Source organism: Pelodiscus sinensis, chromosome 1 (assembly GCF_052426305.1).
Source record: "Pelodiscus sinensis isolate ZL-2025 chromosome 1, ASM5242630v1, whole genome shotgun sequence".
Taxonomy (NCBI): domain Eukaryota; kingdom Metazoa; phylum Chordata; order Testudines; family Trionychidae; genus Pelodiscus; species Pelodiscus sinensis.
In genome coordinates, this window is record NC_143052.1 from 233,215,379 (window position 1) to 233,239,533 (window position 24,155).

General features: G+C 41.6%; 1 protein-coding gene across 4 annotated transcripts in view; it reads right to left on the reverse strand.

The window, feature by feature from the left end:
• The window catches only part of VWA3B (von Willebrand factor A domain containing 3B), a 110,670-nt gene that overhangs the window by 56,088 nt on the left and 30,427 nt on the right, over positions 1-24,155 (reverse strand). For 3 of the 4 annotated variants that reach the window (XM_075916526.2, XM_025178626.3, XM_006137418.5), the window contains exons 9-18: positions 23,246-23,359; positions 22,014-22,210; positions 21,144-21,298; positions 17,402-17,540; positions 15,671-15,802; positions 13,143-13,241; positions 7,337-7,519; positions 1,697-1,824; positions 751-935; positions 79-216 (exon numbers count right to left, since the gene is read on the reverse strand). In XM_075916526.2, the coding sequence (XP_075772641.2) occupies positions 79-216; positions 751-935; positions 1,697-1,824; positions 7,337-7,519; positions 13,143-13,241; positions 15,671-15,802; positions 17,402-17,540; positions 21,144-21,298; positions 22,014-22,210; positions 23,246-23,359 (1,470 nt within the window). Of the gene's footprint in view, positions 1-78; positions 217-750; positions 936-1,696; positions 1,825-7,336; positions 7,520-13,142; positions 13,242-15,670; positions 15,803-17,401; positions 17,541-21,143; positions 21,299-22,013; positions 22,211-23,245; positions 23,360-23,477; positions 23,515-24,155 lie in introns of all 4 variants that reach the window. The other variant, XM_075916528.2, reaches the window with a different exon arrangement.

The following is a 24,155-nucleotide window of genomic DNA, read 5'->3' on the forward strand; positions in this document are numbered from 1 at the left end:
TCTGTCTCAAATGCTATACTACCAGATCTAAACATATTATAATAATTAACGTGAATCCCCCCAGTTGTGATAACTTGCCTTTATAAATAGTATCAAATTTCAAACTATTTCTGGGCAAAAACCCCTTTCTTTCAGGAGATATCCTCTCATCTGGTCTTTCTTCACAGGACCTCATTTGCTGACCCAGGATCCTCAGCAGACTAGTCTTCGTTTGCTCTGCAGTTATTCAGACAGAGATAAAAAGACAACTAATATACAAATCAAATGGCTTCCTGCAATTCATGAAAACATAACATTTCTTTGGTTTTCATTCCATGTTCTTAAAAATGAGCTGTCTTATACAAGCCCTCACAGGTAATAACAGTATGTAAGCTCTAACTGGTTCTCTGTACTTTCTCAAAATTTATTTTAAAAAAAATTCTGTAACTAATAACATACATGTGAGCTCTTCACAGCACCTACAACCAAAGATTCACTTACTGTATTTGCATTAAAGAGGGAGAGATTAATCTCTACTATTTACTTAACTGCTTACATTGTATTTTTCAAATTTAAATCAAACTAGCTTAAATTAGGAATTCCCTTGCAGCATGTGAAAGCCAACCAACACAGCACTGTGCCAAAAAGTGCAAATAACTGGACACTGACTAGTCTAACGTAAATTTCCAAGATTAACAAAATGAGGGAAGATAAATTAGAGTTTTAAGATAATTTATTGAATAATAGCCACACTTCAATTTAGATAGTTACCTGCATACAGAGCTGTCTTTCTTCTGACTGGACTGTCACAGTGAGTTTGCCATACATCTACTGTACGCTGGTGTGAAGTCAGTAATGGCTCTTCTGAGGCACAGTGTGACCTAATGGTAGGAGAAGTGTTTGGCTCCTGAATGTGTGTGGTTACAGAGGATGCCGTAAGAGTCTGCTTATGCTGCCTGTTTATGAGTGATAAAGACAAAAACCAAGCAAATAAATAACCTTCAAGAGTAAAAATGCATTTGTAAGGAACTGCTTTTCAAACATTAAGTTTAAATGTATGCAACATTTCCAATACTCTGTAACATTACAAAATGATTGACATTATTTTACTACAGTCTTGATTTCATAAACAGGTTAACAATTTTAGTTTTACTAAGGTTCATGTAAAAAAAACCTCTGAAAACATGTAAATAGTCTATGCTTTACTGAGGCCAGAATATGCCTTGAATTCTCAAGAGAGGAAGGGGGAAGAGTGAGCCACCTTACAAATAGATTTCAAATGTGCTTATTGATTGGTGCTGAATGGTATTTTAGGAGGGAAACTGAACAGAGACAACAAGGATCAAAATGGAATGAATGTACACACGTGTTATGTGGGATCATAAACTGAAGGGACAAACTGTTTTTTTCCAAGTAAGCAATCTCTGCAGGAGACAGAAGAATGCTCAGATTATCTGAACTGGTTTATATTACAGCTGTCACATTGGCTCATAACCCATTTGTTCCAATTCCCCACATCTCTTTTTTTCCCAGACTTGTTTTCATAAAGCTTATAACAATAGTATTTTAATTAATGATTTTTCAACATTTCTTTACAAAAGGAAAATGTGTTAAGGAGAATGTCAGAATTGTAAAAGGAATAGAAGACAAGAAATTTAACAGTATTCTGAGTAACTTATAGAGCACTACAAGGGATAAAGGCAATGTGAGTACATACTTATTTTCACAATCTTTTTCTCCATTATTCCAGTCCATCTTCAGGCATTCAGTATGAAAGCCCTGCACTTTCTCAAGATCTCTTTCCCCTTGTTCAATTTCTTTTTTTAAAAGATATATATCTTCACTCTGCCAAAATGAAAATTAAATGTGTTATTATAATTACACTTAACAGAAACAATCCAATAAATAAGTTTGGGTGTAGATTCACACAGAAAAAAGGAATGGCATTTTGGATTATTTGGATTTTTTTTCTTTCAAAAGTTTCCTTCATTTCTAAAACAAAGTTTTCTTTGGTCCTTCACCATACATAGATTGCCCATTAGCATAAAATTAAGAGAGAGGAAAATGATGATGGCATGTTCCCACACAGAAATATCTTTTAGCAAAGGAGAAGCATTTTACTTAAATAAAGAGTTGTATCAGAATTAAACAGGTCAGGAAAACACATACAGCATCTACAAGGTAACAAAAAAGTCCAAGAAATAGAAGAAAATTTGTACTTCATTGACTCAGGTCGTACCCATCTTGACACTTTTCACCTGCATCTCAGCATTGGGTTCATGTGTGATATTTCTGAAATGCTCCAAGTACCATAATTTATAAAGGGCCTGTGATATATGGAAGGAGTGCTGCCCTTTTCTAAACATTCCAGCATTCAGTAACCAAGGGTACGTCTAGACTACATGCCTCTGGCGACAGAGGCATGTAGATTAGGGTATCGGACATAGTAAAATGAAACGGCGATTTAAATAATCGCTGCTTCATTTAAATTTACATGGCTGCCGCACTGAGACGACAAACAGCTGATCAGCTATTTGTCAGCTCAGCGCAATAGTCTGGACTCTCCCCTGCCGACATCAAAGGTATTTGTCGACCACCCAGGTAAACCTCATCCCAGGAGGCATACCTGGGTGGTCGACAAATACCTTTGATGTCGACACCCGCGCATCCAGACTATCGCGCTGAGCCGACAAACAGCTGATCAGCTGTTTGTCGGCTCAGCGCAGCAGCCATGTAAATTTAAATGAAGCGGCGATTATTTAAATCGCTGCTTCATTTTACTATGTCCGGTACCCTAATCTACATGCCTCTGTCACCAGAGGCATGTAGTCTAGACGTACCCTAAAAGGGTAAACCTAGAAAGCGTTGGCAGCAGGCCAGGAAAACCAATGAGAAGAAAGTGTTGAGATTTGAATTGAAAGGAAATCTGCCTGCTGTTCTCTCTTTTGTGGGAGTTAAAACCAGGAGCTGGGGGGAAAAGATTAATCGAACCAAGCAGGGATACCATGACTAGAAAAAGCGGCGAGGAGTCCTGTGGCACCTTATAGACTAACTGAAGTGTAGGAGCATAGGCTTTCGTGGGCAAAGACCCACTTCGTCAGATGCATGACATGCATCTGACGAAGTGGGTCTTTGCCCACGAAAGCCTATGCTCCTACACTTCAGTTAGTCTATAAGGTGCCACAGGACTCCTCGCCGCTTTTGCAGATTCAGACTAACACGGCTACCCCTCTGATACATGACTAGAAAAGGAATCTCTACCTAAAATTGTACTGGACCTTGAAAATACAGATATGTGAGTAGATAGGGAATGTTTAATTAGATGCGATCAGATTATTTTCTTTGTTTTGTTGTTTGGTTAAACTCCTCTGTACTGAGTCGATGTACTTCCCCCCCACTTACACTGCAACTAAAGCTGAATGCCAGAGAAGAAATTCTCTGTGCTTTAATCTGTTTTCCTAAGTTGCTCTATAACACCTAGCATCCAAGTATGCTTTACCAAGTATATCTTTTTACTTTGTTAATAAAATCACCTTTTTAAGACTATGAACTGATTCTTATGTCCTGGAAAGTAATAGGAGGTCTGTGTATACATGCCTAAACTGAGAGGTGAACTATAAGGCTACGTCTACACTGGCCCCTCTTCCGGAAGGGGCATGTAAATTTCACGAGTCGTCGTAGGGAAATCCGCGGGGGATTTAAATATCCCCCGCGGCATTTAAATAAAAATGTCCGCCGCTTTTTTCCGGCTTTTAAAAAAGCCGGAAAAGAGCGACTAGACTGGCCCCGATCCTCCGGAAAAAGTGCCCTTTTCCGGAGGCTCTTATTCTTACTTTGAAGATAAGAATAAGAGCCTCCGGAAAAGGGCACTTTTTCCGGAGGATCGGGGCCAGTCTAGACGCTCTTTTCCGGCTTTTTTAAAAGCCGGAAAAAAGCGGCGGACATTTTTATTTAAATGCCGCGGGGGATATTTAAATCCCCCGCGGATTTCCCTACGACTCGTGAAATTTACATGCCCCTTCCGGAAGAGGGGCCAGTGTAGACGTAGCCTAAGAGATTAAAGTTTGTTTTCTTTTTTTCCCCCAAGCTCTTTTGTGGTAAAAGAGTGTAGGGTACCCCTCTGGAAGAAGTTCCCAAGTGACTCTTCCTGGGTTTAAGAAAAAAGGGTTTTTCTTCACGTAGGTAGTGTCAGCCTACCTCCCAAAATCAGGTAATCTGCAATCTTGGGGTATTTTTAAGCAGAAGCCAATAGAGTCAAGGTATTTTTAAGGTCCGTTGCTGACCTCTTCCTTCTGCACTCTTGACAGGGCCTAATTACACAATGTGTCATAATAATCTCACCTGTGCAAATGTGTGGACACTGGATGTAAAACATTACCAGTGCAAAATGGTAGCATTTTATACTTACTTTGCACAGGGGTAAGTAATTACATCAGGGAAAAAGCAGTGGAGACTTTATCCTAAGCAGTTACTGAAGAATAGTGCTTGCTATGCCCATCATTTACTGATTGCAGTAATTATACATTGTTCTGTTTCTCTAGAAACATTTTGCATCAGCTCTACTGATAGCCATTTTTTTAAATGGTTATATTATGCATATATTCTCTTAACTAGCCATTAGTATTCTTAGACAGTCCTTAATACTGATTACTGTTCCTATTTATAACTAATGTCAATGGGGGCAAAAGCACTCAGACTGAGCTTGAAGGTACCATTGATTTAATTTAATGTGCAGGTTTAACCTCTCTAGTCCAGCACCCTTGTGACCTGACCGGTTCCAAACCAGAGAATTTTCTGAATCATGGGAAGCCAATATTGTCTAGCAGCATTACCAACACTTCACTACTTACTGGGCTGTTAGAAGACACTTAGGGATAAATTAGAGATAAATAACAGCACAGAACACTGAAAGCTAGGACTGGTAGCTGTTAACAAACTTTATGGGACTGCAGGAAACTTGGCCACACCGATGAAAAGGGGACAAACAGCTAACTAAAATCATTCCAGACCAACAATAATGCAAAAAATTCTGGACTAGAGAGGTTCAACCTGTACAGTAAAATAATAAATAGAACCAGGAGTTTTCTTCAACTTTAAAGCCAGGAATATAAGTACATAAACTACAAGGGTATGTCTACACTTGCACCCTCTTTCAGGAGAGGGATGCAAATGAAGACATTCGAAATTGCAAATGAAGCCAGGATTTAAATATCCTGCGCTTCATTTCCATATTCACATTATGGCACTATTTTGAAATAGCGCTATTTTGAAATAGATGCTGTTAAGATGTGGTTATTTTGAGAGAAAACCCTTCTCTCAAAATAACTGGTAAACCTCATTGTATGAGGAATAAGGGTTATTTCAAGAGAAGGGTTTTCTCTCGAAATAACCGCGTCTTAACAGCATCTGTTATTTTGAAATAGCGCTATTTCGAAATAACGCCATAATGCAAATATGCAAAAGAAGCGCAGGATATTTAAATCCCGGCTTCATTTGCAATTTTGAATGTCTTCATTTGCATCCCTCTCTCAAAAGAGGGTGCAAGTGTCTACACTGGCGGCTTCTTGCGCAAGAACATCCACACTGCCATGTGTGAGCTGTGCTTTTGCACAAGAGCTCCCATGGCAGCGTGGACTCTCTCTGCACAAGAAAGCTCTGATGGCCATTTTAGCCATAGGCCTTTCTTGCGCAAGAAATCCCTGCTGAGCGTCCACACTGCCCTCTTGTGCAAGAGCTCCTGCACAAGAGGGCTTACACCTGATAAAAAAGAGCATAACTCTTGCACAAGGAGTCCTCTCTTACCACGCCGTACTGTAAATTTCCTTGCACAAGAGTGGGCGGGCAGTGTGGACACTCTGCAGATTCATGCACAAGAACAATCGTACTTGCGCAAGAAGCCATGAGTGTAGACATAGCCCAAGAGATTAACATGAAACCAAACTAATACTCTGCACACCCAAAAAATCTCACCCATCTTTATCATGTCCCTGCCTTTCCAAACTTGTGATAAAGAGGTAGATCCCAAAGCATGCCTGAAAGGTGAACAGATTTTAGACCAAAGATGGGATGGAGAGTGAATTCTGAAGATGGCTCTAGTACTGCCCTATTAATGTATGAGCACAGATTATACAAGCTTCATCCTTCCCACCTTTACAGTACCTACTAGATTCACATAAACCACAGTGACTGAGCTGTAAGGACATCTAATACATCCTATGGAATATTTTATATTGCATTATTTCTAGTCTTGCTTCTCTGAATTACTGTCTGTGATGTACAAAATTTCATACTACTCTTGTTCCTATTTATGCACGTTTTTATTCCATTTTTCCTTGCATTTAGAGAAGTAATTAATTGGTTGATTTTTTTAAAACTATAATTATTTCTGAAAGTCCATGAAGAAATTTACTACTGGGGATTTTTAGTCTGAGCTTGTTAGTTACACTTGGTAGGCCAGTGCTGTTTTTGTAAATGTACTGGTTACGGATCTAGTTTTATTTCCACCCCTCAGTGATAAATGTGTGTCAAAGGTGTGAAACTCTCTTTAGCTATAGATATTTGTATTAATTAACAAGACATTTACTGTTGGGGTAAAAATCATAGATCAATTTCAGTTCAGGAGTAAGCATAACTCCCATCTGAGACACCAGAAATCACACCAGCTTTTTCCAGAGCAGAATTTACCTCCATAAGTATTTAAACTACCAATAATCATATAAATATGTATATTAAATGATAGTTGCAATTTAGATTTAATAAAATTCTAGCACTATGCAATGGCAGGTCTGGTGCTTCAAGATCACTTTAGCTTGACCGTGATTAGATTATTAGCCTCTTTTTTAAGGATGCGTCTACTACACTGCACACAATATTCTGGAAAAACAATACTAGTGTCCACACAGCCATTGCGTTATTTCGAAAGAAAATCTAAATAACGGACAGCTTTTTCTGATGTTAGTAAACCTTATTCCATGAGGAATAATGCCTCTTCTGAAAAAGCTTTTTCGGAAGAACGTGGTGGGCGTGAATGCTCTGCTGCTGCTATGTTGAAATAGCTTCTCACCAGGGCTATTCCAAGTTATTCCTCCCCAGTGCCTCCTGGGGCTCTAAATCGAGATAGCGTGTCCACATTAGGGGAGCCTGCCTCGGACTAATTTTGAGGCTTCCCTGTAGTGTGGGCACTCTATTTCAAAATAAGCTATTCCAGAAGATACCTTCCGGAATAGCTTTTTCTGAAATAACCTGTAGTGTAGACATACTCTAAACCACATACTTATCAAGTTGCATATATTCAAGCTCTGTTGCCCCTTACACTCCATAAAGATTAATATTCCAAAATTCAGCTTGAAATACTTACCACAGTAGGTTCTGGAGCATCAGGATCTGTCATGTAAATATTATAGTAATGAAATCGTCCCCCTGTTTCAGTTGACAGTTCATTCAAAAATTTATTAGCCTCTGTATCATCACAGTTGAAAGATATGGTATGAATAGGAATTTTTTGATGAAGTAGGATTTGGGCCAGAATTGTTTTTGGTGGCTGAAAAAGAAAAACAACAAGAAAAAGAAAAGAGAAAGAAAGTAAAAGAAAATAGTGTTAAATATGCTGCAGATAAACAACTATTAAATAAAACACTGCACAGAATTCCATTAGCTATTGCACTACTTGTAGCACCAATCCCTTCTGTAAAAGGCACAAAAAAATATTTGAACATTTTCCTCGATATCTAAGAGTATCCCGGTTTATAACACTACCTAAAGCACTGATTTATCATGTGAGATTAAGCAACTCACTTCAGGTATCATTCAACACATCTTTTAATTTAAGTAACACCTAAACTTTCCTGGATGCCAGATGTTACAACAGAGTTGAATTTTTCTTGGTACAGTAAATGAATTTTTAAAATGCCCTAATCAGCATATGGACCAGTTTTCGCACTGTACTATAACTTAACATTTCAATTTTGTCAAATTTAGCACCTGTAGCTGAACAAGAATTGCTTTCCTTTCAGTTTTGTTTGCTGCATTATATCTTCTCAAACCTCAAGCCATTTTTTGCTAAAATAACACAACTTCATCTGCTATAAACATACTGGCACATTTTAAAAATCTCATTTCCACTTATATAAATCAAGAGTGTAAAGCTATTCCAGAACAGGGTGGGCAAAATATGGTCCATGGGCTGGATCCAGCCTTTTTCACATTTCTATCTGCCTGTCTCTCACAGAAGAGATTCAGCGGGGTGGCATGTGATTCACAGGGCTCATACAGCTAGCAGCAGTGCTTAGGTGCCTTGTCCCCTACATTGCTCCATCCTGCAGCTGCTCCCAGGACCCTCCTGCTAGTTGTGCAGACTGGAAAGGAGAGAATGGAAAGGAAGAGCTGATGTCAGTGTGTTCCCTCTGCTTATACCTCATCTTCACAGAGCAGGAATCAGAGAAACGGCACGGAGGAAGACTCGGAGCAGCTGTGATCTGAGGTCTACTCTGTGGTGAGTGCCTTTCTTTAAGAGGCAGTGCACTGTTTCTGAGATTTCTCCAGCAGACAGCTCACAAAGTCTCTTTTTCTCTGTCTGTCTCTCACACACATACAGGCTGTGTCCCCACCCCACCCCAAAAGCGTCATGTATCCCATCTCTGCCGGGCTCAGGAACAGAGCACGAGAGCTTTCAGTAAGAGTCTAAGGGTATGTCTACACTACCCCCTAGTTCGAACTAGGGGGGGATAATGTAGTCATACGGAGTTGCAAATGAAGCCCGGGATTTGAATTTCCCAGGCTTCATTTGCATGAAGCCTGCCGGCGCCATTTTTAAATGCCAGCTAGTTCGGACTCCTATCCGAACTAGCTGTATGCCTCATGGAACACCTCGTGGAACGAGGTGTACAGCTAGTTCGGATTAGGAAGCCTAATCCAAACTAGCTAGTCCGTGCCGCATGTGTAGCCGCACGGCACGGAGTCCAAACTAGCCGGCATTTAAAAATGGCGCCGGACGGCTTCATGCAAATGAAGCCTGGGAAATTCAAATCCCGGGCTTCATTTGCAACTCCGTATGACTACATTACCCCCCCAGTTCGAACTAGGGGGGTAGTGTAGACATACCCTTAGTGATCATTTATGGTGTCTCTCAGAAACATATCCAGCAGCAGCCAATGCACAATCTCTGTGTCACACACTGTGCCTCACACACAGAATCGCTATGTCACACACTGTACCACATACGATCTCACACACTGTCACACATGCTCACCCAATCTGTCTCTCAAACATGGTAGGCTTGTGTACACTGGCAAGTTTTGTTGCCAAAAACCCCTTTTGGTGACAAAACCCAGAGAGCATTCACATTGTAACGCAACAAGTCATGAAAAATACCAGGTTTCAGCAACAAAAAACTTCTACCTCCGTGAAATTATGCAGTGTGTACTACAGGAGGCTTTTTTAAAGTATATTGAACTCCAGGATACTACCCACAATGCCCAATTAGCTGCTCTGGCCTGCACTTTGAACTCTGCTGCTTTACAGCCATGTAAAAGAAATGTGCCCCTCCTCCTTGCAAGCCCAGAGAACTTTAAAATCCATTTTCTGCTGGCTGGTTCCTTGTGGAATGCTCCTTATGGCATCTTCTCAGGGACCCAGGGGTAGCGATTACTCAAGACGCTCTCCTGCTTGGAGCTTAGTTTGTGGGGTGAAGAATTGGCGCAATCACAATTGTGAGTGACTCATAGGACCTGGGACACACATGGTCACATTTCTTGAGCCCCTACGTGAGTAGAGTATGACCAAGATACTCTGCAATGCAGAACCAAGCCAAGATAAATGAACTCCAGCAACTGTACCATAAAATGAAGGAGGCACTGCTGGTCTGGTGCCACACCCAAGACATGCTGCTTTTATAAAGAACTGGATGCAATTCTGGGTGGGGACCCCACATCCACATGCAAGGACTCTGTGGATACTTCCCATGACACAGAGTCAGCAGAAACAGACTTAATCCAGAGGAAGAAGCTCTTCATGAAGAGGTAGAGGCAGACAAGGATGAGGGGCTCACCCAGGAGTTACCCCATGCAGAAGGCAACCAGGAACCGTTCTCAAATCCTGAGGCCCATATTGATTCTCAGCAACAGCTGGACATGGAGCATGACACAAGGCAAGGGAAGCAGGGTAAGTTACCCTATTGCAGTGGGGAAGGCGGATGCAAGGGTTGACCAGTGGCTTTGTTTTTGTGAGCTGGCTAAGTCCGGCCTGGCTCAGCATTATGTCCAAGCAGGGCTTTGATGCACAAAGAGATATCAATAGAATCTTGTAGGAAGATGGCGTTGAAGCTTTTCCTGGTGTACTTTATTAATTTTCTCATGGAGATTCCATGGCAGGGCTGCAGTTTCCCCCTTTCCTCCCAGGTTACAACATTCTTCCAAACCATTCCTCACTTTGTGCTGCCGGTACCAAGGTGGCACAGAATTGAACTGCATAAAGAGTGGGATGCCCCCCCCGCTCCCATCCACAAGCAGGATATGCAAATTCCCGCAGAGCTTTCGAAAGTGAAAGTAGTCGGGACGTGGGGGGGGTTCGGCAAACCTTCCCTTTTTCAAAAATCCGCATAAACCTCATTTTTTGAGGAAGAGTGGCTTTTCAAAAAACGGGGGGGGGGGGAGGGAGGTTGCCAAAAAACCCACGTCCCGACTACTTTCACTTTGGAAAGCTCTGCTTTTGAAAGTGAGATCGGAAGATATGCAAATTCCTACTGAATTTGCATATTCTTTTTTGAAACTTCAGCATAGTCTAGACAAGCCCTCAGTAGGGAGAGGTCAGTCAGAGTAATGGCAGCCTATGGACAAATGGGGGATTATTAAAATTGTCTCCATGTATGCTTGCTGCACAAGAGAGGACCACACTTGCTTATGCCCAGCCTTCCTCCTTTCCTCCCTCCTCACCTTTAAAACTCACCATTTTCAGAATGTCTGGAGAGATCTGCATTTGCCTCTAGGGTAACAGGGAAAGTGACAGGTTGTATTCAGAGAAGTGCACATTAGTGAAATGTTTCAATCTTTATTAGGAATAGAACAGTCACTCTATTCCTGTTAATGGTTATTTTTCCAGACCAGACCTTGAGAAGGCAAATATGCTCCCCGCACTGATAGGTTCCACCAACTGGGGCAAGGCCAGGCTTGACTCCACAGTGGGGGAGGTTGCAGAAGGGGCAGGGTCTCAGGCTTGCCTTTCCTAGCTGGGCTTTCTCCCACTACTCATGATGATCATCCATAAACACCTGAAGTACAATCAAGAAGTAATCTGATTGATTTATTCTGTGGCCAGGTGGGTGGCGCTACAATGGGAATGTGTGTGCCATCATTTGCCCCATTACAGTTTGAAAAGACCATTTCTGCTAAAACGGACACTAGGTCATCCACATTTCCCAGAAACACAGTCCTACACAACAAAATGCAATTTATTGCCCTGCACACTTATATAAGTGCTGCCCCCAACGGTCAACTTCGCCACTCCAGATCTGCAACTGAACGGTAGCAGTCAGGAGTCGCCAGCTTCCACAAACCAAGGGCTACACATTTCTCTAGAGAGAGCCGCTGTCATTCAGGTGTCCTTGTGTTGCAGTTCAGGGGCCAGCTCAGCATACAGCTCCAGGAAGATTGCTTTACACATGCTAAAGCTCTATAGCCACTGCTCTTTATCCCACACCTGCATGACAATGCAGTCCCACTACTCAGTGTTGGTTTCTGTAGCTCAAAATCAATGCTTTACTGTGCACAGCTGCTCTGTGACGGCCCAATGCAATGTCACTTCACTTCTGTCCCTGCCACTCACACTGTCATCTGCATCCGAGTCTTCTTCCTCAGACTAAATTCAAAAGTAGCTCTGCTGCAATGAATGCTCTCCCAGTCATAGTGATCACAGCATAGGAGAGAAGTCTGGGATCCATGATTTCTCACAGCAGATGTTGGAGTGCACAGCAAGAACTGGCAGTTCCAAATAGCGCAAACAAGCCACAAGCCCCAGGAGGGCTGTGAAGCAAAGAGATAACGTACAGGACATGCTCCCAAAATGCCTTGTGTAACGTATATATTTTTGTTGGTCTCTAAGGTGCCATTTGTATTGCCTACTTTGTATGTGTTACTTGGGAATGGGAGGAAGTGTTGTAGCTGAAGGAGCATCTTATTATCCTCTCACTAGTCATTATCACTTTCTGATTCTCATGCAGAGAACAAGATTGCAAGGTTCCAGTTGTAATGCTGCAAGGGGGAGAGGGTCTTAAAATCCAAATATATTAGATTTTCAATTTTTCTCCATTTCTTAATTCATGAGACTTTTTCTATGAATATTACAATATATACAAGTTTCACTATTTAATCTTTGATTTTAAAATATCCCATCAGCTTTTTAGGCAGCCACCAGTTGATTAAAAAAGCTTCCTACAGAATTATATTAGGTGCCATACATCAGATAAAACAGAGTTGCTGTTAAAGAGTTCAGGATATAAATCCATAATCCCCATTATCACTAGTTTAGAGCTAAAATTAATCAACTTTGCAACAGACAACTTCAAATGACTGAGTCTCCTGGATATTTTTTTCATCCCTAAAGCAGTGCTTTGGCATTCTGCTACTACCACCACATCATCACACAACTCCAGCCAGGGCCATCTCAAGAATGCAGGGTGCAGGACAACCCGCCTCCACCCTAGGTCCTGCCCTACTTCTTCCCATCCCTGCTCAGCCCTCACCCCTCCTGCACTCCACCCTTTCCCTAAGTCCCATCCAAGCTCTGTCCCCAGCCTTCCTCTTCCCACTCCTGCTCTGGCCCTGCCCTACCCCCACTCCATCCCTTCCCCAAGCAATGCGACTCTGGAAATTACTAGGGGGCCTGGTGCCAGAAGAAGAGGTCACTGTCCACGCTCACCGCAGTGACAGGAAGCGGAGTGACCCGGCTCCAACCAAGTCAATTCTACTTCCCCAAGCCCAGCTCAGCCCAGGCAAAGAAGGCTACTAGTCACTCCGCTTCCCGTGGCTCCTGCTGGCAACTGCGGGGGCATGCCCCAGGCCTTCTTGGGCCCTACGGGACCCCCAAAGCAGGGAGCCCTGAGCAGTCATGCCAAACCATCCCATGGATGAGGGGGTTGTCATTCCATTTCTATTTTCTTGTTTCACAAATACCTGATCAGGTCTCCCATCAGTAAGAAGATAAATGGCTTGAGTGTCACTATCAGCAAGAGCAATTTGAAGTGCTTTGAGTGTATTTGTGGAACTTCCAACCTAAAAACCAAAATATGAGAGAGAGAAATACACAAAATATTGCTAAGCTGCTAAAACAGACCATGAGCTTTTTTCTAGCAACTACAGGTACTACAATAAGGCAGTGAGATGAGATAAATTACGTGTTGTGTGTCAGCTGTTCAAAAAAGTTGATGTACATGGTAAAATAGTATAATTTGCACTAATTCAGTATTCCATGTCTGTGCAAACAAGTGTAACTTTGGAATCAAAGGGCTGACAAGAGAGTTACTCACCGTGTACAGTAACTGTGGTTCTTCAAAATGGGTGTCTCTATGGGTTCTCCATTCTGGCTGAAAATCGTTGACTTTCAATAGTAGGACACATTTGGGCCACACATGATCTCTTCCTGTTTTGCACTACTCCTGGATGCTACATAGCACAGTGCAACCAAACTACCCTCCACTCCTTATCCACCACAGCATAAATCTTTGAACTCAAAATCAGAAGGGAAGAGGATGAACAGTGGAGCACCCACAGGAATATCCATATTAAAATCTCAGTTACTGTACAAGGTAAGTAACTCCTCCTCTTCCTCCTCCTCCTCTTCTTCAAAGAGTGTCCCTCTGGGTGCTCCATTTTAGTGACTACAGAGCAATGCCCTTAGTGAAAGGAAGGGGCTTTGCAAAGGATGTTCCGACAATGAATCCTAGTCGTTTGCTGCTCTCCTTTACTTTCTTTTTAAAGCCACCTTCTGATCCCAGACTTATATGCACTAAGGATGTTAAATAGTGGTTAAGTGACTAGTCGAGTAGTTCATGGAATTTCCATCGACTACTTGACTTGTCAATGGGCACTTCTGCATTCCTCCTTTGAAATGTACAAGAGTCCCCGCTAGAAGGCAGAAAGTGGAATACTCGAGGACTCTAGGCTGCACGCGGTGTGCCAGCTTTGAAATGTACAGGAGTCCTTAGGCTCTATGCTGCATTGCGGATTTGAAAAGCCACACAGAACCAGGGTCACCTGGGGATTGTCAGCTGATCCCGGGCTCCCCGCAGCATTTCCCTAGAACCCAGGGATCAGCTGTGAGGTGCTACCTTTTGAATGCCACCTCTGCATTTCAAAGGGGCAGTGCTTCACAGCTGAGTCTGGGCTCAGCTATGCAGCACTGCCCCTTTGAAGTACCCGTTCCCCGCTCCCCACTGCCTCTATCTGATAGAGACAGCAAGGGGGGGGAGAGAAAATCTACTAGTCAAATAGTCGACTGACTATCCGATAAGCAAAAGCAAAAGCTTATTGGATGGTCAACTAGTCGTTAACATCCTTAATATGCATCTTGTTTTAAGAGCACTGAAGGTCAACCACAGATGTCATGCTTGGCAATAGTTTGAAAAGTACAGGGAATAGAACAAGAACAAAAAGAGATAGAGCTGAGTGCATGACAGGAAATTCATAAAGACAACCAGGGTTGCCAGGTGTCCGGTTTACACCCCAAGAGTCTGAAAATCACGTCTTCTGTCCGGTTAAAAAAAAATCCAGAAAATACCGGACATGTAAATACCTTCTCTTAGACGGAAGGCCGGCGGGGCCATTTTCCCCCTGCCGCATCTGGGAACACGCAAGAATTAAAAGGCACAGTGTCTTTTTTTTCTTTCTTTTGCTCAACAAGTCTGGTTCTCCCCCACCACCACCACCACCTTTTTTTTTTTTTTTTTTTGATCAACCAATTTTTTCCCCCCATCGTGTTTGGGATTTTTTGTGAAGGTATCTGGCAAACCTAAAGACAATCACTTAGCCAACCCTACTGAAAAACAAAGAAAATGGATGTTCCTCACTGACTGGCTGAAATTATGCCAAATAGATCCCTTTTCAAAGTATGTACAATATTGCATGATATGGTTAAACATATGTGGCTTTACTAAAGCAGTAATTTATTTGCAGGGAATGGAGGAAGTCCAGAAAATTCAATTTCAAATGCACAAAACTATCTGTTCTCTGATTCTAAACATTCAGTAAGTCCTTACTCAGAGGTTAATGTTTTCTCCTCCTCTCTATATACAGTTTCTTACAATTTACTAGATATATTAAGATATTCTCTTTATATTTAATTCACAGCTTCAAAATCCTTATGCAGCTTCTTCACTTTGCCCACCCCAGGAACTCCACAAATAAATCACTTAAATATATACATATTACTAAATAATTTTAGTATCATAAGGACATGCTTTTTATGTTATATAATAAATATTCAATATAAAACTGTTAGACTTTTCTAATACTCTGTCTCTCAGCTCCACTAAAATCAAATACAAACTCTATACAACTACTGCATAGAAATGCCTTTTAGAATTCCTCAGCAAACTTGCCACATTACTAGTCAAATTAACTTAAAGAAAGATTATTATACAAATAGGGGGTGTAAGTGTAACTTAGATTATACATGTTCCTTTATATGTTCCTCTCTAATTTACCTCCAATTCTTTTATCCAAAGCCAAGCATCTTGCAAATTCTCTTCATTAACTTCAGTGAGTTTCTCTTGCCACGCTACTGCTTGAGCATCAAATTTCACAAAGTTAAATCTGTGTTTGTTTCTTAGCTGCTCCTGTAAGAGATAGTCAGTTGCACTTTCCTCAATATTTAAAAAAAAATGAGCCCGTGTTAAGTTTGGAGAGCAACATCCACAAGAGCAGTTCTCGTTCACATATAATTGATAGTATAATCCCAATAAATAATAACAAGTATTCTTTATACATATATGTTAGGTGGGGGATAAGTAGCATTACCTATTACAGGCAGGACCTCCCTGTTCTGGCACGCTCAGGAGACTCCCCTCCTGGCTGGCAGCCCTGCTCCCCACTCCAGTCCTGCCAAAGCTGAGCTCCTGTCTGGGGTCAGGGCTGTACCCGCCCCCCCATTGCACTGGGGGCGCCAGGCCCCACTGTATCCAGCCCGGATAGGGCTGCACTCCCGGGCACCAGCCCCCAATGCCTGCGGCCCAGGCAGGGCTGTACTCTCCACCACACTGGCCTGCTGCCACCCAAGCTGCACTTCCATCCCCTGAACCTTGTCAGCCAGGGATCTCTGATCCAGCAATATCTGTGATTCTGCCAAACCATAGATGTTGCCAGACCAGAAAGTCCTGGACTTTAGAAGTTTAATCTGTATTTAGTTTGCCTGACATTTCCCATTATAAGACCCTCTGGTTGCTTATAATTTTGTCGTGAATGACTTTCCACTTTGGAATGACAATGAGAATGAGAATGACTGTGGTCTGGTAATTAGGGCACTTACCTTTAATGTGAGAAACCCAAGTTCTAACCCCTTTTCCTCATCAGGCAGAGGGGGGAATTAAAACATGGGTAAAGCTACGAGTCAATAACGGACTCCATGACTTTATGTGACCTCTGCAACGTCAGCCCCCAGAGGCTATAAGCGCTGGGTGGAGGGATTTTGATTCCAGCCCCAAGTCACAGGGCTCAGGCTTCTGTGCCCAAGTCCTAGCAGTGACTTTTACTAAAAATATCCCCAGCAAAATCTTAGCTTTAAACATGGATCTCCCGGTGAATGCCCTTGCCTCTGAGCTAAAGATTATAAGGAAGGGAGTGGCACCACAACCACTTTCTCCTTCACCACCAGCTATTTCATAAATTCTTTGTTTTTGTCAAAATGCCTGAAAGTCCAAACAAAATGTATGCAGGTTGAAATGAAATGTTTCACTGCAATATTACCAAAATGTTTTTACTCTTTCAGTTCAGTCAAAATATTCAGTGAACTCTGCACAAATTCACAAACTAGTCTGGTTAATCCCAAAATTCACTTTGTGGTTAATAAACTATTTGTCAAAAAAATGTGTCACCCACCTCTAATTATAAGCCTTTGGAGCAAAAAAATCATAATTCACATACACTCAGTAGAGAGTTGCTAGCACGTACCTAAAATCTCAACAAATTCTATCCACAGGGGGCATGATCCAGCCCAGGGCTGAGCTGGATTTTCACTACACCCTGTTCTCTGCTGCTGAGGGCTGATACTAGGTACCCGAACTGAGAGCTTTTTTAGGAAAATCTAATGTTTTTGCAAAATGTTCCATTTTTTTAAAATGGATAAATTTAACTGAAAACAATGGAAAGAAAGCTTCAATGAACTGTAAATGCTAGAATTCCACACGTATCAGGTCACTGGAATCCCCACTGAATCTAACCTGAATGAGCTGAAATATTTTCTCCTTCACAAGTGGAAGTTTGTTCTTCATAGACTGAGATGTGTCAATGAGAATATAGACATGATCTTCAAGCACATTCCCAAAGAGTCCTCTGCTTCCCTGCTGAAGCCATTTAACCCTAAAAAATAAATAAATAAAATAACTGGCCAACTGAACATGGTGTCATGCTGTGAAAGGCAACATTTCAATAATATTTTGGACAGACAGGGAGCAAAAAGCAATATGGTAACATTATAAAATCAATAATCTTCCAGAATGAGCAGACCCCTGATTCAGCATGAAACTTAAGCCCTTTAAATAACAGTAATGTTAGGAATTTAAACGAGCCTTACTCAAATGGAGACTTAATCACATGCTTAATTTTAAATTAACTGGATTTAAGTACAGGCTTAAAGTTAAATGTGTGCTTGAGTGCTTTCCTGATTCATGCCTCTAACTAGTTCCATTGTAGGTTCCTCTGGAGAGCTGTAGCTCCTGCATACATTGTAGCGTGGGCTATTAATAAATGGTGCAATGGACATGAAATAAAGATTACTTGCCTCTATGCAAGTTAAAAGGAGATTGATGCCACAGAAAATAAAATATTCCTTTCATATTTGCTGCTAAATGACATTTTTTCATTGAGTATTTCACAAAAGCATTTGATGTATGCTACCAAAGTTTCATGACTAATGGACAAGCCATGTAAAATAGAAAATCTATGCTGATGTCTTCAGATTTGAAATACAATATCCTTGACTCTCAAATCTTCTCCTAGGAGCTTTCACTGGCATGTAAACTTCAACCAGAAGATGATGAAGATAGGATACTCCAAGGAATAACAACAAAAACCTAGATGTTGCTAAATATATTTAGGCACTGATACCCCTGGTGGGAAGAAACATGAAAAACTATAGAGAAAAATCCTAGAACACAATTATTTCTGTTATAACCCCTTATAGACAAATACAATAAGGGCCATATGATGCCTATTAATTGTACACCAAACCACTGGGTATGGAAGAGCAGCACTGTACCAGCAGATGCTCTGGGAAGGATTATGCTTTAGAGAAGCAAATGGCCTCTTGGAGCTCCTAGGGAGCTCCACTGCTGAGCCATCTCTAGAACTAAGCACCTTTCTTTGGCTAGACAGAAGATCTAGTTAGGGCAGAGAGCAGGGTGTGACAATCAGGATTCAGATACCCCAAGAGGGGAACAAAAGGTCTGAACCCCAAAGAATAAACAACTGAATCACATGGTTGTATACAATGTTATTGTGTATAAATATATAATCAAGAAAGATCTTTTATGAAATATTGTGATGTTCTCACCCTCATGATCATTGGGAGAGGTGTACACATGTCATGGCTATGAACATAAGAGTGCATATATGTTTTGAACAATGTGGCTATGGTGCAATTTCACAGAGGAGTGAAGCAATCAGGCAGGAAATACAATATTGTATTTCAAACATGAAACACTGTCCAGATTAGCTGTTCACACAAAACTAACTTCAAGTACCCTTCCATTGCCCAGTCAGAAAGTGACAGCAGTGGAATTAATGAGGAAACACTGCAATATCTTGAAATGTTAACAAAACCCTCAGTCTTGGAAAATGAAGAGAGAAGGGAATTTCCACCATCTATGTATCCCCAGAGTCTCAGAGAAAGAAAGAAAAATTGCAAATCCTTAAGAGAGAAGAGGTTTGAAGTGAAGGATATCCAAAAACTGAGTCTGCACCTAGGCATGGTGCTGTCCGTGGAACTCTGGGGCACACTGCAAAACTGTTCAGTCAATAGGTAACTTACATTAGAAAAGTGAATTTATCTAAATAGAAAGACTGAGACTGTGTATTTATTCTCTGTGTGACTTGTATATATTTGTTTTTCCTCATAAATTAATCTTTGAATCTCTGATTTTTCTATTACACAAACCTTTGTTTGGTTCTACTCCAAGAAGCAGGTCTCTGTTGTGCAAACTGCATGTGAGAGTAAATGTGAACTGATAACAGGTCAGTTTTCACACCTCTGGGGGTGACAAACCAGAGGGGAAAAATCCACGTATCTGGTAGTTAAGAGGGCTAGAAGCACTGTTGGAGGCACCCTGCAAGGAGTAACTTGGCTCTAAGATAGTGGTGGGCAACCTGCACCCCATCAGGGCAATCTGCTGGCAGGCCATGTGACCATTTGTTTACATTGACCCTCCACAGAAATGGGCCCCCCCATACCTCTCACTGGCTTTGGTTTGCTGTTCCCAGACAATGGGAGCTGCAGGAAGCAGCAAGGGCCGCAGGACATGCTGGTCACCACTTCCCACAGTTCTTTCTGGCTGAGAACAGCAAACTGGGTCTAGTGGGAACTCTAGGGAGCTGTGCCTGCAGAGGGCCATGTAAACAAACTGTCTTGCAACCTCCCAGCAGGTTACCCTTTGCATCCAGACTCAGCCCCGCAGCCCACAATGGCACTCCTCATGCCCCAGATCTTGTCCCCCTCCGCCAGCCTGCTCCACACTCCAGCTGGGGAGCAGGCTTAAAGGCATAACCCACTTCACAAGGCACACTAGCCAGCGAGTGGGGTTGAGGCTTTGGGGGGGGGGGGCTTACCCCCTCTGCCAGGCATGCTCCCGCCATGGAGTGGGATGGAAAGCTAGCCCTGTTCCCTTCCTCTGCTGGATGCTCTAGCCAGAGAGTGGGATCAGGCCATCGGGGCTTACCCCACTCTGCTACACACTCTAGCCTGGAAGCAGGGTCAAGGACTTGCTCCACTCCATTCACCTGCTTGGTGCTCCAGCCATGGAGTGTCAGGAGCGGGGCTAGAACCCGCTTCTGGAGTGGAGTGCCAGGCAGGTAGGCAGAACAGGGCAAGCCCTCATGCATGGATCCTGCTCTCTGGGTATATCCCTAGGACCTCTGGTCAACATGTACACACACACCAGTATGGGGGGAGGCAGCCCAATGTCTCCTGTTCCCTCCAGCTCTCCCCTATTGGCTACACCGCTGGGCCATGTGCAGCCCACCACTGCTTTATGTCATAAGTGCATATCATTAAGGCACTCAAGATTACAGAGCAGATGGTGGACAGAATCCATGACTAATCTAAGTGATTCCCACAATGTACCAGAGAGTCATAGCCTAACCCCCACTCCACCTTTTCTTGGGGTGGGTACTACTAACTGGGAACAATCTGTGCTCCCAGAAGAGCAGAGGGATTGCAATTATTGCTGGCTCCTCTGCAAAGAGATACACTTGAGATGCTCTAATGGAAGGTGTTATACATGTGCAAACAATTATAAATTATCATCTATCTAACTTAGTATTTATTATTGTAGCGTCTGATCTGAAGAAGAAACTTTCAGCTCACAGATATTTGGAATAAATGCCTATCTCGTTTCATTGCAAATTCTGAAAGTACCTTAGTGCCTTTTACTAAAAGATAATTTTTTCAACTTCTTATATTAATACATCTCACTGATCATACACTCCTGGTTGCAGAAAACAGACTGTTTTTCCTTCCACTCAGAAGAACGGAAGGTTACAAAACTGCTCAATACATACATCAGTCTTTTCTAGTAAATGAATACTAAGTGTTCCTACACATACACATCAGACTTACAAAAGATAATAACTGCTTTATAACTTTTATTGGGTGCTTACTAGTTGCTTCCATCAGCCATGGCTGTAAACTTTACACTTTTCTGCATTACTGCAAAGATCTGAACAGATTTCATTTGAAACCAAACTAACCTTCTTTCCATTTGTCCAAGAGCGTTCTTCATTCTCTCTTCATACTGCCTGTACTTCTCAGTAGAAACATACACATGAACCACAGATCCATCTTTCCAGTAAGTGTGTACAAATTTATCACAGTATTTGGCATGGATTATTTTTTTATTCGTCTCCTACAAGGGCAAGGTGTTTTAAAATGTGATCTCTGCAACATACTTAACAATATTTGAAAAAAAAATACACTGAAAAGGCAGGGATCTATACCTGCTGCAACTGCATAGCTGCAGAAGTAGCCACAGACTATAAGCCTGTTCAAGACATTAGCTCCTGATAAGAAATCAATAGAAACTGTTTCCCTGTCCTCCTTGGCCTGCTCTTAGCTAGAAAGAACAGGAGAAGTAGTATAATGAAAAGTGCTCTGATAGAGTTTAGGAAAAGCAAGCAAAACACAGAATAATCCAATCCCACACATTTTGCTTTGAAACCCAGTAGTATTAGAGCAACTCTACCTCTCCTAGACCAATGTGGAACAGAGAAGAAACTGGTAAACATTCACTTGCTCTTTTCTACTGAGTTATGAAGATAAGGAAAAGCAGGTTGAAACCATTCCCCCAGCCTTTATGGCGGATTACATGGTGAATGAGGAAAGAGAGGCTAAGATGCCCTTTTAGGGCAAAAAGAAGGTCACCTCCATTCCATTTCACATGAACCTTTTCATCCTGTTCCGTTAACAAAGTTTTATTGCAATCCTCCAAATAAGAATGGAGTGACAGACCACATGCTGTGTAAGAGGCTCATCTATAAAGTGTTGTCACAAGTCTGAGAAGCAGAAAACCAGACAAAAGCTAAAAAGATCACAGCATTTGAGGCATACTTAACAGTACTTACAGCATCAGTTTGTAAAGATTCATCCTCTGGCTTGGCTTTTATGTCAACCACCCCGTCAGCATGCCGAAAAGTGCAGTCAGCTAGTGCCTCATACAAAGTCAGCTTCTGAGCTTTCAAGCCATTCTTCTGCAACCACTTTTTAGAAGTTATATAATCCTCAGGTTTTGTCTCAAGCACTGGAGGGTCAGTTTTGGTTGCTGATTTGAAAACATACATAACTAGTTGCACTAAGTATAGTACACCAAAGAGTTTCTGTAAGCTATTGAAAAAGAAGATTAATATACGATACTTGGGCCAAAAATTACAAACCCGAGGCCTCTGTTTATCAGGGCTGGGAATGAGTGACAGGAGAGGGATGAGCTAACAGAGTTCAGCTATACATCATACTTGGATATAATGTTTTCTTTAATTAAATCTGGTGTATGATACAAATATTTTTAATTATATACTGTGATTATATATTAAAAGTACATTAAAACAGTATTAAATTTGCCAAGTCAAGCACTTATAAATTGGAACATGCCAGGATTAAAATTGTACATGTAACCTTAATTCAGGTCCTTTGCACATATTTATTAGGAAAATCTTGCACAACATCAGTATCTGGCAACCCCACAAATGGAACTTAGTTCCATAGTACTATTCCAAAGTATGTCCTTTCTTTCCCTGAATCCCTGTCTCATTCACTGCCAAACCTGTGTACTGAATGAAGCAGAAGTTCTGTAGAACTAATAGCATGTGATTGTGTAATTATACGCTGTACCTTAAGAACATAAGAATGAACATAGTAGGCCAAACCAAAGGTCCATCTAGCTCAGTATCCTGTCTTCTGACAGTGGCCAATGGCAGGTACCCCAGAGGGGATGAACAGAACAGGTAAACAACAAGTGATCCCTCTCCTGTCACTCATTCCCAGCCCTGACAAACAGAGGCCAGGGACACCATCCCTGACAATGGAGTAGTTTTTGCTGAACCTTTCCAAAAAGCAGAGAGCAAGCATGGAAAAATTCACCCAGAAAGTTTAACAAAGTTAAAATAAACTGTAAATTAAAGTTTATAAAAGTAAGCGCACAAAACCATAACTATAGATGTCACAACTGGCTCTGCTTATTATAAATGGTCTTAAAAAGAAAAATCATTCATAAGGAGGCAGTTCGTCAAAACGGCCCACATATGAAACAAATTAATCATGAACACAATGGTATCTTTCTATAGGGAACTATAAACAATACCTTTTCCAGATACAGGCAGGTCAGACTCTGATAAAATTTTCTGAAGTTGTATCAGTGCATTTCTGGCCTCTTCCAACTCTTTCCAGATCAGGAAAACATCTTCTCTAACACCAGCTGATGTGGGATAAATAATGCACAGACTTTGATGATTTCAGACAAACTCTGTTTTACATTTACACACGCTCAACAACCCTTAAAAATCAATGGAATTGCCTGGGTACCACTTCATTACCTTTTCCATAGGGTCCCTTTGCAGGGGGAACTCTTGTCTTTAACAGGTGTTCAAGGAATATATATATATATAGAGAGAGAGAGAGAGAGAGAGAGAGCAGAGGAGCATCAGAAACAATGCTCCATTTAAGATGCGCTGCCTGGGGCATAGCCTCAGAATAGAGGTATACAGCCTTCTGAGTTGGGCTGTTGGGTTTTCGTTTTAGCTTGTTCCATGGTGAGAGGCAAATCCTTCTTCTCAGCATAGGGAAACTTTACAAGGAAATTCTCTTCGAAATCCCCTATGGTTGTTAACGCAGAAGGGGAAAATCCAGACCTTGGTTCTTTTTTTTCTTTTTCTTTTTTTTTTAATTAAAACTGGCTTTTACATGAGAAAGCCCAACCCTAAAATCTAAAAAAAAGCAGACATTTTCTGTTGCTTCAAAATCCTAAAACTACTGAGCATATATATTTGAAACTTTAACAAATATTAAAGCAGTCCTCTAAAGAGCAGAATTTTAGAAATATACATTTTATACATTCCCTCCTCTCCCCCACTACAACTAACCAAAACCTTAATTATGGGGACACTAATGATACCTATGTAATTTTTTTACATTGTTTTCAATTATGCAGATAGATACAAATCAAATTATTCAGTGCAAAACCCAAAGTTAGAGTTGATCTCTGGAATTAAAGG